Source organism: Capricornis sumatraensis, chromosome 2 (assembly GCF_032405125.1).
Source record: "Capricornis sumatraensis isolate serow.1 chromosome 2, serow.2, whole genome shotgun sequence".
NCBI classification, from domain to species: domain Eukaryota; kingdom Metazoa; phylum Chordata; class Mammalia; order Artiodactyla; family Bovidae; genus Capricornis; species Capricornis sumatraensis.
In genome coordinates, this window is record NC_091070.1 from 3,084,037 (window position 1) to 3,101,840 (window position 17,804).

General features: G+C 48.9%; 1 protein-coding gene across 1 annotated transcript in view; it reads left to right on the plus strand.

Moving 5' to 3' along the window:
* The window catches only part of KCNK10 (potassium two pore domain channel subfamily K member 10), a 154,013-nt gene that overhangs the window by 55,567 nt on the left and 80,642 nt on the right, over window positions 1-17,804 (plus strand). The window contains exon 2 of the mRNA XM_068965873.1: window positions 12,336-12,670. Within this exon, the coding sequence (XP_068821974.1) occupies window positions 12,336-12,670 (335 nt within the window). The remainder of the gene's footprint in view (window positions 1-12,335; window positions 12,671-17,804) is intronic.

Genomic DNA, 17,804 nt, shown 5'->3' on the forward strand with positions numbered 1-17,804 from the left:
CCAACCAATCCATCCTAAAGGAAATCAGTCCTGAATATTTGTTGGAAGGACTGATGCTGAAATTGAAATTCCAATACTTTGGCCACCTGATGCAAAAAACTAACTCATTGAAAAAGACCCTGATGCTGGGAAAGATTGAAGGTGGGAGGAGAAGGGGATGACAGAGGACGAGATGGTTGGATGGCATCACCAACTCGATGAACATGAGTTTGAGCAAGCTCAGGGAGTTGGTGATTGACAGGGAAGCCTGGTGTGCTGCAGTCCATGGGGTCGTAAAGAGTCGGATACGACTGAGTGACTGAACTGATCTGAACTGCCTGGGGAGAAAGGATTTGCTGACTAGCCCTGAGAAGAAAGTCAGTGGTTTCTGAGCCCCAGATGAGTTCGGCAACCTTTGTTTTCTTCTCAGGCTGGGAGTGCACTACGGGGGCAGGGGTCGGTCTTTGAGTCCTGAAACCCGAATGTATGCTGTTTGGTCCTAGCCAGAGAGCCCCAGGAAGGCTGACTGGAGAGAAATTCTGCCTGCCTGGTACCAGAGAGGTGATTCACCAAGGGTGATTCATGGCATTCAACAGGGTTTGTTGTTTTTAACCCCAAAAACATTTTGCATGCATGAATAGAAGAGAACCTTCTAGCCCTTAGTGAACAAGAAAGCTCAGAACTGAGCATTTGGAGCACGGTGAAGTGAATACTTCTCTGTCTCCCTTCTAGGCCTCCCTTGGCAATTGAACAAACCTTGAAGAGCTCTCCTTGGACTACTTGCTTTCTGAGAACTTGAGAAACTTGACTCAGAATGTGTGTCTGTGGGAATACAACCACCACCACCATCAGTCGTACCAAATTCAATGCACTCCACGATTAAACTTTCTTTTGGGCACGTGTGTGAACTTGATGTCATAAATGCTGGCGTAAGGCAGATTTATGGATGAATGGATGAATGAATTCAGGAATGAGCAAACTGTAACGTGGAGCCTTCCAGCTGTAGGTATGGTGCTAAACTCCACATTGAGATATAGAGAAAGTCTCAAGAGGAAGGGCATCTGTTTGTATTGGGGGCTGGGCAGTCAGGGAGGACTTCTTGGAGGTGGTGATGCATGAAGTGAGTTTTGAAGTGTGAGGAGCCGTTGGCCAGAGAAAGAGTAGGGGAGAGAAAGGGATCGAGAAGCAAGACCTGTTCCTCTGGGCTTGGCGTGCAGGGGCCTGGGTGCTGCTGGATTTGACTGGGGGAAAGGTTGTGTGTAGGGTGTGGTAGCCAGAGTCTAGGGAGACAGGCAAGCACCAGGTCCCAGAAGGGAGTCTTCCTGCAAGCCACAGCGTCTGCATATTCTTCTGAAGCTCCGTGGTGCCTGGAGAGGAGCTTGGGTGTGCGGTGGACCTGATCAGAGCCACAACCCAGAGAGCGCCCCCTGGAGGGCCGGAGGCTGCCGCTGGGGTTCAGGTGAGAGGAGGCAGGGGCAGAGCTGAGTCAGAGTGGCAGCGGGTTCTTCCCTCCTTCTGCCTCCCTTTTAGACCTTCTTCCTCTTGTCTTGGCTCCTGTCTCTAAAGCATCCCAGTGTCACAACACCTCGGTCCCTTCCATCGGATAACACATACTGGAGTTTTCAAGGAGGACTAGAAGGAGAGGGCAGTGATTAGACCTGAGGTAAGACCCTTGTCTGGGGCAGGATTTTGGAGACATGGCTTGGTTCTTTAGTGTGTCTAGGCTGAGCATCACTACCGTCTTTTTTTTTTTTTAATTTTTATTGGAGTATAGTTGATTTATAGCATTGTGTTCATTTCTGCCGTACAGCAAAGTGAATCAGTTTTACATATACATATATCAACTTTTTCTTTAAGCTTCTTTCTCCATATGGGTCATTATAGAGCACTGAGCAGAGTTCCCTGTGCTCTAGAGTAGGTTCTTCTTAGTTATCGCTTTCATATATAGCAGTGTCTGTGTCCCCATCTCCCAGTTTATCCGTCCCCCTTCTTACCCCTGGTAATTATAAGTGTGTTTTCTACGTCTGTACCTCTATTTCTGTTTTGCAGATAAGTTCGTTTGTACCCTTTTTAAAGACTCCATGTATAGGTGATATCATATGATAAATGTCTCTGTCTGACTTAGTGCACTCAGGACGACAATCTCTGGCTCCATCGATGTTGCTGCATATGGCATTATTTCATTCTTTCCTTATGACTGAGTAATATTCCATCGCATATATTTTTATCTTATCTTATCTCCATTCCTCTGCTGATGAATATTTAGGTTGCTTCCGTGTTCTGACTATTGTAAATAGCACTGCAATGAACGTTAAGATGCATGTATCTTTTCAAATGATGGTTTTCTCCACACATATGCCCAGCAGTGGAATTGCTGGGTCGTATGGTAATTCTATGTTTAGTTTCTTTTAAGGAATCTCCACACTGTTCTCCATAGTGGCTGTACCAACTTACATCCCCACCAGCAGTGTAGGAGGGTTCCCTTTTCTCCATACCCTCTCCAGTATTTGCTCTTTGATTTTTTGGGTGATGGCCATTGTGACTGGGGGGGAGGTTACACCTCACTGTAGTTTTGATCTGCATTTCTCACGTAACTGCTAAGTCGCTTCAGTCGTGTCCGACTCTGTGCGAATCCATAGACGGCAGCCCACCAGGCTCTGCCGTCCCTGGGATTCTCCAGTCAAGAGCGCTAGAGTGGGTTGCCATTGCCTTCTCCAATGCATGAAAGTGAAAAAAGAAAGTGAAGTCACTCAGTCGTGTCTGACTCTTAGTGACCCCATGGACCGCAGCCTACCAGGCTCCTCTGTCCATGGGATTTTCCAGGCAAGAGTACTGGAGTGGGGTGCCATTGCCCTCTCCTCTCTCGTAACTAGACTTTAAAACCAAGACTGTTCGAGCGATCATCGCTGCGTTCTCACCAGGGCCAGCTGGATCATGTTTAAGGTGGAGCTGTCACGTGGGAACAGGACAAGCCAGGCTTGGCTGCCAGGGTGCCTGAGATTAGAGGCAGCACATGCATCCTGTCGGCTTTTCTCAGAGGCGGGTCACCGGCTGCTGTGACGGCTGCTCCTCCTCTCTCCTCCCCTCTGCCCGTCTCTCCCCTCTGGTGCAGCCAGGGAAGGCTTTCGGGGACTCGAGGCTCAGCTTTCCCCGGGGCTCTTTGGAAACTCTGAACTGCCTGTGCCGATGGCCCTGGAGCAGAGCCAGGCCTGGCAGGGGTCGTGGTTGCAGAGGGGAAGTGGGTGTCCCCGGCCTGCACCCCGTGTGTTGCGATCACAGCTGCACTTTGCGTGGGTTGCCAGGCACAGTCCTGTTGCTGCGTGACAGGGGTACCTCCCAGGTGGCTGCATTTTTTTAAAATCCCGTGGGTGCCATTTGGCCCAGGTGCTGTGGAAGGGTGCAGGCACTGGGGGTTAGGGGTCTGAAGCTGGGTCCCTGCTTACCAGCTTGTGACAGGCTCGTCGGCATCACCTCTCCTGGCCTCAGCTCCTCACCTGCCCGTGGGGGATAGATCGTGACCCCTGCCCTGCACAGGTTCTGTGAGGGTGCGCTCAGTTCACGTGGGCATCAGATCTCTGTCCGCTCTACCATTAGATGTGAAAGCAGGGAGGTGTCTTATTCATTTATCCACCCCCAGTGCCAAGCGTGGGGCCCGGCAGACTCACGTGTTTGTCGACTGAACCTATGAATGGATTATGCAGTTAAGTGTATGGGGCAAGGGGAAGCCTGAATAAAACAAAATTACTAAGAACTTGTTCAGACGAGGAGAGTCCCATATGTGCCCCCGCATCCTCCCACAGTTAGGTTAAAAAGACGGAATGAGCTACCGTTTGTGAGGAAGCATTTTAATATGAAGATTAACTGCAGGGACACTGTCTTCCCACATTTTCTGTCTCATCAAGTCTAGACGGCACTGCTGCTGCCAAATCCCTTTCTGTTGAAGCAGTGATTTATGACTGGCGATTACTTTATATGCTAGGTGTCAGTGGCTCAGTTGTGTCTGACTCTTTGTGGCCCCGTGGACTGTAGCCCACCAGGCTCCTCTGTCCTTGGGATTCTCCAGGCCAGAACACTGGAGTGGGTTGTCAGTTCCTTCTGCAGGGCATCTTCCCGACCCAGGCATTGAAGCTGGGCCTCCTGCATCGCAAGTGGAAGCTTTACCACCGAGCCACCAGGGAAGCATCCATTATTGACACATTTTAGATGAAAGTGCTTTTTCCAACTGGAATTTCTTTTAATTTTTTTAACCTTCCAATTTTATTGAGCTATAATTCACATACAGAACCGTGCTGGTTTAAGGTACACAACAAAATGATGTGACTTATGTACGTTATGAAGTGATGACCACGATGTTTAGTGAACATCCATCATCTCATGTAGATACAGCATAAAAGAAATAGAAAAAAAAAGTTTTTTTTTTCCCAGATGATGAGAACTCTTAGGATTTACTCTTTCATGTATAATATAGGGTAGCGACTCATTTTTTAACATTAATTTTGTTTTCAGTTCAGTTCACTTCACTTGCTCAGTTGTGTCCGACTTTTTGCAACCCCGTGAATCGCAGCACACCAGGCCTCCCTGTCCATCACCATCTCCCGGAGTTCATTCAAGCTCATGTCCATTGAGTCCGTGATGCCATCCAGCCATCTGATCCTCTGTTGTCCCCTTCTCCTCCTGCCCCCAATCCCTCCCAGCATCAGGGTCTTTTCCAATGAATCAACTTTTCACACGAGGTGGCCAAAGTGTTGGAGTTTCAGCTTCAGCATCACTCCTTCCAATGAACACCCAGGACTGGTCTCCTTTAGGATGGACTGGTTGGATCTCCTTGCAGTCCAAGGGACTCTTAAGAGTCTTCTCCAACACCTCAGTTCAAAAGCATCAATTCTTTGGCGCTCAGCTTTCTTCACAGTCCAACTCTCACATCCATACATGACCACAGGAAAAACCATAGCCTTGACTAGCCGGACCTTTGTTGGCAAAGTAATATCTCTGCTTTTCAATATGCTATCTAGGCTGGTCATAACTTTCCTTCCAAGGAGTAAGCATCTTTTAATTTCATGGCTGCAATCACCATCTGCAGTCATTTTGGAGCTCCAAAATAAAATCTGACACTGTTTCCACTGTTTCCCCATCTACTTCCCATGAAGTGATGGGACCAGATGCCATGATCTTCGTTTTCTGAATGTTGAGCTTTAAGCCAACTTTTTCACTCTCCTCTTTCACTTTCATCAAGAGGCTTTTTAGTTCCTCTTCACTTTCTGCCATAAGGGTGGTGTTATCTGCATATCTGAGGTTATTGATATTTCTCCCAGCAATTTCTCTTGATTCCAGCTTGTGCTTCTTCCAGTCCAGCGTTTCTCATGATGTATTCTGCGTAGAAGTTAAATAAGCAGGGTGACAATTTTGTTTTAGAATTATGTAAACTGTTTACATGTTTCAAAGTGAAGTCTCTGACTTTTTTTTTTTTTTTTTTTTTACTTTTTCCCTGGAATTTCCTTTTTTCCTAGCTTTCTGTTCCTACACTCCAGAGGAGAACTGACTTTGAGGTCAGGTTATTCTAATTTGAATCCTGGCTCCGCCACTGTCTAGCCACCTGACCTGGGCTTTGCTCTTTAAGCTGTCTGCATCTCAGTTCCATTGTCTGTGACATGGGCATGCCTGATGACCGTGAGACCCCACTCAGGCCTCCAGCTGGAGGGCATATGACTGAGCAAGGGCCCGGTTGCTCTCTGACACACGCTGCGGGCCTGCCTCCCGTGGACCGCTTCCAGCCAGGGGTCAGGGCAGCAGGGACCCTAATGGGGGTCCCTTCTCAGGATGCAGGACCCTGAGGATGGCTGACTCGGGCTCAAGAGCTCCTTGTCAGCCGTGCTCAGCCTTCCTTAGGCCTTGGGTGGTCCAGAACTCCCTCACCCACCCTTCCTTCCCACTCTGCCTCAGCGGGATCAGACTCACAGTGTGTCTGCCGGCCCTCCTGGCCTCTGACTGTGTTTCCCTTAATAAAATCCAAGCCCATGTAATCCCCGCTTGGCCTCTGCTTCTAGGAGGACCTGGGCTCACGCAGGGTGAGAGTACCGCATGGGACGATGTAAACAGTGTTCATCGGAGAGACAGGCGCAGAGCCAGGGTGCAGGAAGGGCCAGGGGCTCCTGCACCCACGCCACCACTGCCACCGTCACCCATGTCTGGCCAGCTTAGCTTCTTTGGTGGCTCTGGGCACAGAGAGCTCCGGGGCAGGTCGCAGCTCACAAGGCAACTTAGAGTGAGGGCAGCTGTGGTTTCTGAGCAGAACAGGTGGGTTAATTACAGCATCCTTTGTGGGTGTATGTATATATAGCCCGGGGCTTCCCAGGTGGCACTAGTGGGAAAGATCCCGCCTGCCAATGCTGCAGACCTGAGATGCAGGTTTGAGCCCTGGGTCGGGAAGATCCCCTGGAGGAGGGCACAGCAACCCACTCCAGTACTCTTTCCTGGAGAATCCCAAGGACAGAGGAGCCTGGTGGGCTACAGTGCATGGGGCCTCACAGAGCCGGACACGACTGCAGCAACTTAGCACACACACATATGTAGTCCATATGCAAAGCCATGATTTTTCGAGTAGTCGTGTATAGATGTGAGAGTTGGACTATAAAGAAAGCTGAGCACCGAAGAATTGAAGCTTTTGAACTGGGGTGTTGGAGAAGACTTTTGCAAGTCCCTTGGACTGCAAGGAGATTCAACCAGTCCATCCTAAAGAAGATCAGTCCTGAATATTCATCAGAAGGACTGATGCTGAAGCTGAAACTCCAATACTTTGACCACCTGATGCGAAGAGCTGACTCACTGGAAAAGATTGATGTTGGGAAAGATTGGGGGCAGGAGGAGAAGGGGACGACAGAGGATGAGATGGCTGGATGGCATCACTGACTCGATGGACATGAGTTTGAACAAATTCCAGGAGATGGTGATGGACAGGAAAGTCTGGTGTGCTGCAATTCATGGGTTGGACACGCAGAGTTGGACACGACTGAGTGACTGAACAACAGCAACAGTCTTTCCAACTCAAGGTCTTTAGCTTAATCATATCTGCAATGTTCCTTTTGCTACGTAAAGTAGTGTATTCATTGCTCCCAGGGATGCGAACAGGGGCATCTTTGGGGGCTATTATTTTACTGACCACAGAACAAGCAGGGGAGAAACAGAGGAGGTGCTTCAAGAAGTGATGTTGTTCCCACCAAATGTTGGCTTTCTCTGCCCATCAGCGCTGAACAAAAATTACTTATACAGAATTTGGAAGAAATAGAAAGATGACTTTAGGCCTCAGCTGGCAGAGGGGGAAACACAGCAGGCTAGTGCCTTAAGAACTGTGACCCCCTCCTGGGGGAACTGAGACACTGTGTACAGCCTGGGTCTCATGGTTTCAGGGAAAATGATAAGGCTCAAAGTAATGAAGGTCTTACCTTCTTGTGTGCGTGCCAAGTTGCTTTAGTCACGCCTGACTCTTTGCAACCCCATGGACTGTAGTCCACCAGGCCCCTCTGTTCACGATTCTCCAGGCAAGAACGCTGGAGTGGGTTGCCATGCCCTCCTCCAGGGGATCTTCCCGACCCAGGGATCGAACTCATGTCTCTTGAGGCTCCCGAATTGCAGGCAGATTCTTTACTGCTGAGCCACCAGGGAAACCCCTTCTTCTTCTGCTTGCTTTGTTTAAAATATCATAGCTGGTGTCAGCTAGTTGGGTTCGTTTGTCTCTGGTTTATTGTCCTGTGGCCTTCTTTCTGAAATGCAAAAAGCTACAAAGAGTGGTCTGCAAAGGGAGCGCAGGGAAGGCACAGGATGAAATCAGCATGGAGGTAAATGGTGGTCGGTGCAGGATGCAGCTCAACGCAGAGTTAGGCTAGTTTTGAGGAGAGCCAACTTAGTTATAGACTACAGATTAGGAACAAAGTAAAACCTAGGAGTGATGAGGCCTATTCTCTTTATATTCTTTGTCCTAAATAAAGGGAAAGAAGAGAAAGAAAATCCCATTTCTGAAAGCAAAACTCATTCCTCTTTCTTCCTTTTCATTGCAACAATATGGAACACCAGACTTACGGGTCAGGAGGTGGGTGAAAGTGGAAGCGAGGAGGTCACTGGTGAGGCGTCTGGATTGGACCAAGCAGGGTGTGACAGTGGCATGGGTGAGGCTGTGGCCACGGCGATGGGGAGAGGTGCGAGGGACGGAGATACAGTGAGGAGGCCGAGTGAATGGGAGATGAGGGCAAGATGGAAAGAAAGCGGCCCCGGACAAGGCTGGGCATCTCTGTGGCAACAAGGGCAGGTGCAAATCTCAAATCTGAGTGTAATGTCTTTAGGGGAGGTTGTCTGTGTGCTGATTCGATTCAGTCATGTTGCACTCTTTGCGACCCCATGGACTGCAGCCCACCAGGCTCCTCTGTCCAAGGGATTTCCCAGGCAAGAACACTGGAGTGGGTTGCCATTTCCTATGCCAGGGGATCTTCCTGACCCAGGGGTCAAAGCTGCATCTCTCGCATCTCCTGCCTTGGCAGGTGGATTCTCTACCACTGGGCCACCTGAGAAGCCCCTCATTTAAGACCAGTGTTGCCTTATTGATTTTCTATCTGTTTGATCTGTATATCAGTGTAGGTTAAAGCACCCTACTATTACAGTATTGTCAATTTCTCTTGCTACGTGCATTAATATTTGCTTTACATATTTAGATGCTCTTGTAGTGGGTACATGGATGTCCATGAGTGTAATGTCCTCTTCTTGTATTGATTCACTTATCATTCTGTAATGCCCTTCCTTGCCTTTTCCTACGACTTTGTTTTAAAGTATATTTCGTCTGACGTGGGTATTGCTGCCTCTACTTTCTTGTTGCAATTAGCATGACATTTGTCTTTCACTCCCTCACTTTGAGTCTCTGTCTCTCTTTGGTTCTGCAGTAAGTCTCTTGTAAGCAGCTTATAAATAGGTGTTTTCTTATCCAGTCAGTCACCCTGTATCTTTCAATTGGAGCATTTAGTTCACGGCCATTTATAGTAACGGCGTGTATGTACTCGTTGTCATTTTATTGTTTGTTTGCTTTCTGGTTGTTTTGATCGTTCTTTCTCGTTCTTTTAGCTCCCCTGCTTGTTGGATGATTTTCTTTCCTGGTATGCGTGTGTTCTTTTCTCTCTTGTTTTTGTGTATGGTAAGTTTTGCCTTGTGGTTACCATGGGATTCTTATATGTTGGCCTGCAACTGTGTCTATTAGTTTTAAACAGGTAGTCCTCTCTAAGTTCAAACACAGCCTAAAAACCCTACATGTTCACTTCTCTTTCACACATTTTTTGTTGTTGTGGATGTAATATTTTGCATTTTCATGTTTATCCCTCTACTGATTATTGTAGCTGTACTTGATTTTGCGTTTTTCTGTCCTTTAATCGTCATACTAGCTTACTTAGGTGGTTGGCCCTCACACTTTATTACGTGCTTTCCTTTACTAATGAGATCCCCCCCTTATCTATAGATACCTCTTATGGTAGTATTTTCTTTTCTGCTTAGAGAAGACCCTTTAACCTTCCTTTTAGGGTTGGTTGAGTGTTGATGAACTCTTTCAGTTTTTGCTTATCTGAGAAGTTCTTTGTCTCTCTTCCAATTCTAATTGATAATCTTGCTGGGTAGAGTGTTCTAGGTTGCAGGTTTTTCCCTTCCTGCACTTTGAATATGCCATGATGCTCCCTTCTTTCCTACAAAGTTTCTGCAGAAAAATCAGCCGATAGGCCTCTGGGGGATCCCTTGTCTATGACTTTTTTTTTTTTTTTTTTTGCTTGCTGTCTTTAGAATTCTCTCTTTGTTTTGCTGTTTTAATTACGTTATATCTTGGTGTCTGTCTGTTTGGGTTCATCTTGTTTGAGACCCTCTGTTCTTCCTGCAGTTGGATGTATGTTTCCTTCTTTAGATTTGGAAAGTTTTCAGTCAGAATTTCATACAATGTATTTTCAGCCCCCTTCTCTCTCTCTCTCTTCCCAGTGTGAACGTTGGTACACTGGACGTTATCCCAGAGATCTCTCAGGCTGCTCTCATTTTAGAATGCGCTTTTCTTCGGCCGTTCTGGGTGACTCCCACTGTTCTGCCTTCCAGATCCCTTGTGCGTTTTTCTGTGCCACCCAGTCTGCTGTTAAGTCCTAGCCTGTTTTTATTTCAGTTATTGTTTTCTTTGGTTCTGAGTGGTTCCTTTTCACATTTTGTCATTCCCTGTTAAAATTCTCATTGTGTTCATCTATTCTTTTCCCTAATTCAGTTAGTATTCTTATTACTCATGCTTTGAATTTTTCATTTGCTAAATCATTTATTTTGGTTTCAGTAATTATTTTTTCAGGGGTTTTCTCTTGCTCTTCCAGTGGAGACCAGCTCCCCTGCCCTCTCACTTTCCTTATCTCTCTGTCTTTATGAGATTAGGGACGGTAGTTACCCATTGCGGCTTGTGTTGGAGCGTTCCTGTTGGATCTGTGTCTGCCCAGTGGCTTGGGTGGAAGAGCTGGATGTGATGGGAACACAAGTGACATCCTTCCTCGGGTTGTGCTGACAGCTACCGCCTTGGTAGGAGGCGGGAGTGGAGACGGAGGGGCTGGCCGGAACAGGTGTGCCCTGGGGCTCCTGTGCGAGTGCCCGCCGTCACTCCGTGGTGGGCGCCGGGCAGGGTCAGCCTCCGGGTTCTTAAAGCAGAGTCGCTGCGGGCTGAGCTGCCGGGCTAGCTCGGCTCGCTTCAAGGGTGCGCTGTCTCCCTCCTCACGCCGGCACCCTCACTCCGGGGGAGCGAGTGGGGCTGTCCCGGCACCTGGTGAGGGCCGGGCTGCGGCCTGTGGGGGTCCGGCTGCCGTCAGGGGTCTGGGTGTGGCCCGGTCGGGGAGAGCCATGGCCGCCTGCGCCCTGCTCAGGCGCCGCTCCAGGTTTGCGCCGCCTCGCTGTCCTCCTTGGTCACAGCCGCTCCCGCCCCACCGCGGAGCTGTGGCGTGAGACAGGCGGGCTGGAATGTTCCCCCGGCTCAGGCTGGCACACACGCCTAGCCGTGGTAGACCAGTTGGCCACTGGTGCCTCTCCGCGCTGCTTCGGGACGAGCCAGCCCCAGCGCGCTCCTCTTGAGTGCAGTCCCGGCTTCCCACGGCTTCCTGTTAGTCCCGCCAGCCCTCCAGGGGAGCTCATTTTTCTGTAGAACTGCAGGGGTAGGGCCCCCACTATGGGGTTTGAACCACTCACTTCCCAGGGAGAGTCTTCTCCCAGGTTAATCTCCGTTCTCCTCTGAGCGCCCTCCCAGGGGCACAGCTCACAGGGGAAGTGAGTTTCATGTCCTCCGCCTATTCCTGCATCTTGATCTGAGAGGCGCTGTGTTTGAGCTTGGACCCTTCTGCCGTATCATGGCACCCCACTCCAGTACTCTTGCCTGGAAAATCCCGTGGACGGAGGAGCCTGGTAGGCTGCAGTCCATGGGGTCCCAAAGAGTCCGACACTGAGCGACTTCACTTTCACTTTCTTGCATTGGAGAAGGAAATGGCAACCCACTCCAGTGTTCTTATCTGGAGAATCCCCCAGAACCTGTTGGGCTGGCGTCTATGGGGTCGCACAGAGTCGGACACGACTGAAGCAACTTAGCAGCGCAGCAGCAGCCCTCAGTACTTGAACAAATCTACTTTGGGTATCTTTTTCCTACTTATTTCCTGTCCAGATTGAACAGTACACTTTTCTTTGTCAAATATGGTGGTTTGTTGCCTATCTTGAAAGTGAAAGTCACTCAGTCGTGTCTCTTTGCGACTCCACTCAGTCCATGGAATTCTCCAGGCCAGAATACTGGAGTGGGTAGCTGTTTCCTTCACCAGGGGAATCTTCCCAATCCAGGGATCACACCCAGGTCTCCCGCGTTGCAGGTGGATTCTTTACCAGCTGAGCCACAAGGGAACCCTAGGAACACTGGAGAGGGTAGCCTATTCCCCACCCAGGAATCGAACTGGGGTCTCCTGCATTGCAGGCGGATTCTTCACCAACTGAGCTATCAGGGAAGCCGTAGTCTATCTCGCACATTGCTTAACAAGAAAACTGAGGGAGGAGCTGAACGATAAAAAACAGAGACATGGCTTTCACATTTGGACCCTTGTAGAGAAATATACACATTTCAGACTCAATTATTATTATTGAAAACTGGAACCCCTGGTGCTCAGCTTTTATCATTCAAGCAGACACCTAGCAACTGGTTGAATTCCCTCATTGAGGGCTTGGGGAACCCATGTTGAGCCCTCCCATATGACAGCTGGCTTGAAAGACCTCTGCGCGGTGACATGGTGTGGGGTGTGTGTTTATAAACGAGCTCTCTTCTCCCTCTCACCCGCCCCGTTTCCTAGTGGCCGTTCCTGCAGCAGCGCCCCCGGCGTGCCCGCCCAAGGCCGCCGCTAACGGGGCTCCGCCGGCGCCTCGCCTCGCCGTGTCCTCCCGAGCCGCGGTCGTAGCCAGGATGGAAGGCGCGGCCCAGGGGGGCCTGCAGACCGTCATGAAGTGGAAGACAGTGGTTGCCATCTTCGTGGTCGTGGTGGTCTACCTCGTCACGGGTGGTCTCGTCTTCCGGGCGTTGGAGCAGCCCTTTGAGAGCAGCCAAAAGAACACTATCGCCTTGGAGAAGGCGGAATTCCTGCGGGATCATATCTGTGTGAGCCCCCAGGAGCTGGAGACGCTGATCCAGGTGAGCAGGGAGGGAGTGCGCCATCGCCTCGCCCGCGGGGGGAGAGGGCGGCCTGGACGTCTTTCTGGCTCACTGAGCCTTGCCTTTGGTCGAGATGCTTCTGGTGGTGAGGGGGGACCTCTCTGGGAGGTGACGTTTGAGTGGAGACCTGTGACAGTATGCGGGAGAGAGGTCCCCCAGACCACACAGCAGCAGGTGGCGTTCTGCATCACCTGCTCCGGGATGTGGTGCTCAGTGGCCGCAGCAGGCTGAGGGCTTTGGATTGTCACGTTCAAGGCCCCTTACGTAGGCTGATTAACCGTTACATCTGTGTCAGATGCTGGGTAAGAGGGTGGCCTGGAAGTCAGAGAAAGAATTTTAAGCAAGTAGGGATGTCTTAACCTGTCCCAGGTGAGTGAGAAGGGAGCAAAGGCCACCAGAAGTGGGATGGGGAGGCCGCGAGAGACTTGAAGCGGTTTTGGTGGCTTTGTGAGGATGAAGCAGTAAGAACATCTGTAACAAGGATGAGCAAGGAGCTTTTTCGAAAATTCACCGTGTGTCAGGCACCGTGCTGGGGCCTCTCTGTACTTTGGATAGGAAGGAAAAAATACTCAAAAAAAAAAAAAAAAAAAAAGGAGGTGGAGAACTTTGGCCTCCTGTCTGCCAGGAAGAGGATGCAGAGGTGGGGTGGCATTGGCAGGGGCGAAGTGAGGCTGGAAGGGAGTGTGGGGGACAGGGAGCCATCTAAGGCGGTATGCTGGAGTGGGGAGAGAAACAGGAGGCTTGAGAAGCACCTCAGGCGGAGAGGACCGAGTCTCAGGAAGAGGATGGGGGGCCACTGAGAGCCCAGTTGGAGGGCTTCACTGTAGAGGTGATGGAGGGTGAAGCTTCTGAGCTGCGGTTTGGTTTCCAATCTGCACACCCTCCTGAACCATGAGGCGTAGAGGCTGGGGTTTGGTTTCCAACCTGCACACCCTCCTGAACCATAAGGCGTACTGGTGGAGGGTGGTGACACGGAAGCAAGGGAGAGCCCCGTTTTTCTGGAGTTCTCAAGTTATGAAGGCAGAGGGATGGAGGAGACAGCTTTCATGGTTCCTTTTGGCCCTGGTGTGACCCACATTAAATTCTAATGGTAGGAGAATGCTGGAGTGTGTAGCCTATCCCTTCTCCAGCAGATCTTCCTGACCCAGGAATCGAACTGGGGTCTCCTGCATTGAAGGTGGATTCTTTACCAACTGAGCTACCTGTGAACCCCAAGAGAAAAACGAATATCATATATCAGTGCAGGTGGGCTTCCCAGGCAGCTCAGTGATAAAGAATCCACTTGCCAATGCAGGAGTTGTAAGAGACATAGCTTTGATCCCTGGGTCGGGAGTATCCCCCAGAGGAGGAAAATGGCAACTCATGCCAGTATTCTTGCCGGGGAAATCCCATGGACAGAGGAGTCTGGCTGGCTATAGTCCATGGGGTCACAAAGAGTCGGACACAACTTAGCGACTGGGCATGAGCAGCATTTTAATGCATGCATGTAGAATCCATTAATAGAAAAACGGTACAGATGAAGCTAGTTCCAGGCCAGGAATAGAGATGCAGACCCAGCAGTGGGGAGCTGGCGGTGGGGGGTGGGATAGGAGAGGGGGGCAGAGTGGGAGGTTAGGATTGACATGCATGCACTACCGTGTGTGAAATCGATGTGGGAAGCTACTCTGTAACACAGGGAGCTCAACCCGGGGCTCTGTGATAGCCTGGGCGGGGGTGGGGCACAGTGGGCGTATATATGCATATAACGGAAACTGACACAGCATTGTAAAGCAAGCATAATTCAATAAAACATTCTAATGGTCACTACACATTAGTTTGCTATAGGAGTCACAAGTCTGGGCTGGCTTCTTTATCTATTTTCAGCTCCACTGATAGGTAGGGGAATTCTGGGGCCACGTATGATCTGACCCCTTTATTGTCATTGTATTCTTTTTTTTTTGTTAGTATATAATCTTTCAAATGTTTCTGTAATCTGACTTGGTGGTGGTGGTTTAGTCACTAAGTTGTGTCTGACTCTTGCGAGCTCATGGACTGTAGCCCACCAAGCTCCTCTGTCCACGGGATTTCCAGCAAGATTATTGGAGTGGGTTGCCATTTCCTCCTCCAGGGGATCTTCCTGACTCACGGATTGAACCCACATCTCCTATATTGATAGGCGGATTCTTTACCACTGAGCCACCTCAGACTTGACTCTTAAGTTTAATAAAAATATACATTTTCCTTCTGGGAATGCATATGACTTCATACTATGTCCCACAATTTTTATTAAAAAAAATAAAACCTTACAATTTAAAGAGATAAGGGCAGTGTTTCATGCCACTCTTTCTTAGATGGCCTTGTCTTATTTTTTTTCTCCTTTCATGGAAACCTACTAACAGTTTTGTGACGATGAGAGTGTTGTGCTGATCTGTTTAGCACAGGTTTAAGGCTCGAATTGCTGTAAAGAATGGAGGACATAATTCTGGAGTAATTTTAAGTAAGGAATTATACATGCTGCATTGATATGTAATGAGACTCTTTTTATTTAGTTGCAGTACATGTAATAATCTAATAGGTGGCCTGGATTGAATTTGGACTCATGCCTGAATTTTCCTTCCTTAGACAGTGAGATACTGGGGAAAGGGATCATGTCTTATTATCTTTGCATCCACATGTAGCCTCTGCATGGCTTTGCATCTGATTATTACCCAAGAGAGAAACGCTTTTGGAATGAGATATCAAATGAAATCTCTAACACTGGTGATGCCACGAGGTATCTGAGCTTATTCGTGCATTTCTTTATCAGCTCAGTAGTTCCCTATTGTCCGTTCTTTGGTCTTTTCCTTTATGAAAGAATTCAGAGGTAGACTGAAGGACAGGATGACAGAGAGTAGTGCTGGTGTTGCCGTTAAGACCCGTCCTTTGACTTCAAAGTTCCTCTGTGAAATGAGGGGTGTGTGTGTGTGTGTGTGTGTGCCCATGAGATCATTTTTATAACAATTTAAAAACCTACCCTTTGTTAGGTATCCATTGTGAGTTAGGCACCTTCCATTCATCATCTCATTTAATCTCTCCAATAACATTCTAAGTTGGTACTACTATACCCATTTCACAAAGAAACTGATGCTAAAAGAGGCTGAATACCTTTCCAACCATCAAAGTGGCAGAGCTGAGATTCAAAGTGAGCTTTGCCTGACTCTTCCTTGCCTCACCCAATGAGTCTTTAGCCCTTTAAGTAGTTCTTGCTTGATGACTAGCTTAATTCTCTCTTAAACATTTGCTTCATGTTTAACGCTTTCCAGAATTTTAGCAGAGTCAAAAAGCATTGGATTTCCTTGCTCTCTAACAGAAAACATTTCTTCTTTTCCCCCTCTTTATATGCATAGACTGTCAGTCCTGGACGTGGGACACTTTAAGAGCTCCATCTACTGCGGTGTAAGGGTTTATACCTGTGTTTATCTGCAGTTTTTGAAGGCTAAGTAGTTAAAATGCTGAACCCATGTCAATTAAGAATCACATTACTGGGGCTTCCCTGGTGGCTCCGTGGTAAAGAATCTGCCTGCCAGTGCAGGGGACACGGGTTCAGTCCCTGGTCCAGGAAGATCCCACGTGCTGTGGAGCAACTAAGCCTGTGTCCCACAACCCAGGACCACGATTCCTGAACCCTTGCAAGACAACTGCTGAAGCCCGTGCTCTGCTGCAAGAGAAGCCCCCGCGTCCCAGTTAGGAGGCCTGGCCTGCCGCAGCTAGAGAGAAGCCCGCACAGCCATGGAGACTCAGCGCAGCCAATAATGACAGCAATAGAGAACCTAATTATTATGCGCTGTCCTTCCGTTCACTGCTTCCTTCATAGGCTGTAAGTGGCAACACCTTTGGACCAGGGAGCACCCTCTCACTTTAGAGCGTCCTCTGGGCAGCGCTCTCTGAAGTGCTCATAAGAAGCACGCTGTTTAGGAGGGTTTTCAGGATGCTGGAAAAATAGTATTATTGTATCTCAGCGATACTTTTATCTAATAGGTAAAAGGTTAGATTGATGGTATTTATCTGGTGGTGTCGGGACTCTTGGCTGAATTGAGTGAACCACTCATAGAGCTAATTCGGAAGGTGTAATTCATATTATTAATAATAACAAACACAGAGTAGTTGGGACAGTTTGAGTGGCAGTTGCTCAGTCGTGTCTGACTCTGTGTTCTCCCATGGACTGTAGCCCTTCAGGCCCCTCTCTCCATGGGATTCTCCAGGCAAGAATCCTGGAGTGAAGATGCCAGTCATTGGGATCTTCCCAACCCAGGGATTGTACCTGGGTCTCCTGCCTTTCAGGCAGATTCTTTACCGTCTGAGCCACTGGAATAGCCTAACACCCATGAAATGCCTGGACAGCTTAAAAGAGCTATAGCTGGGGAGGGGAGTTTTTTTGGGGTACCGGGGGACTGCAGAGGAGACAGATGGGTCACCATCCCTGACCTCGATGCTGTTATGGAGGAGACTGTCTGATTAATAGATTCATCTGTGCATTCTTTACACTGCTACTGAACTTCTGTTATATCAGGTAACAGGCTAGATGTTGAGGATAGGAAACAGGAGAATAAAATGTACCTTGAGCAAGTTACAAACCTCTCCATGCTTCTGTTTCATGATCAATAAAGTGTGCCGAAAACCCCTCACCCTTAGGGCATTGAGAGGATTAAATTCTGTGACTCATGAGAAGGGCTTTGAACTGTGCTTGGCATGTGGTGAGTACTCAAAAAAAAAAAAAAAGTAGATATTGCTACTGCTGCTATTTATAGAGTTATTCAAGGAGCTCAGAATTGTAAGCAGTGGTTCCTAATGGGGAGTAGGTTGCTTCTGGGGAGGGGGCTCATCTGACAATGTCTGGAGACATTTTCTGTGTCACCGCTGGAGAGATGGTGCAGGAGGTTAGTGGGAAGAGGCCGGGGATGCTGCTAAAGACCCAGCCCACTCATCATGACGGATCATCCAGTCTCACACGGCAGGAGACTGAGTAACCGTGGAGGGAGAGGCGTGTCAGCCAGCGCCTGGAGCTCCCTGGAGCGGAGGTATCCCCCCAGTTTTATTGAGATATGGTTAGCGTATATCCCTGTGTAACTTCAAGGTGTGCAGCGTAAAGGTTTGA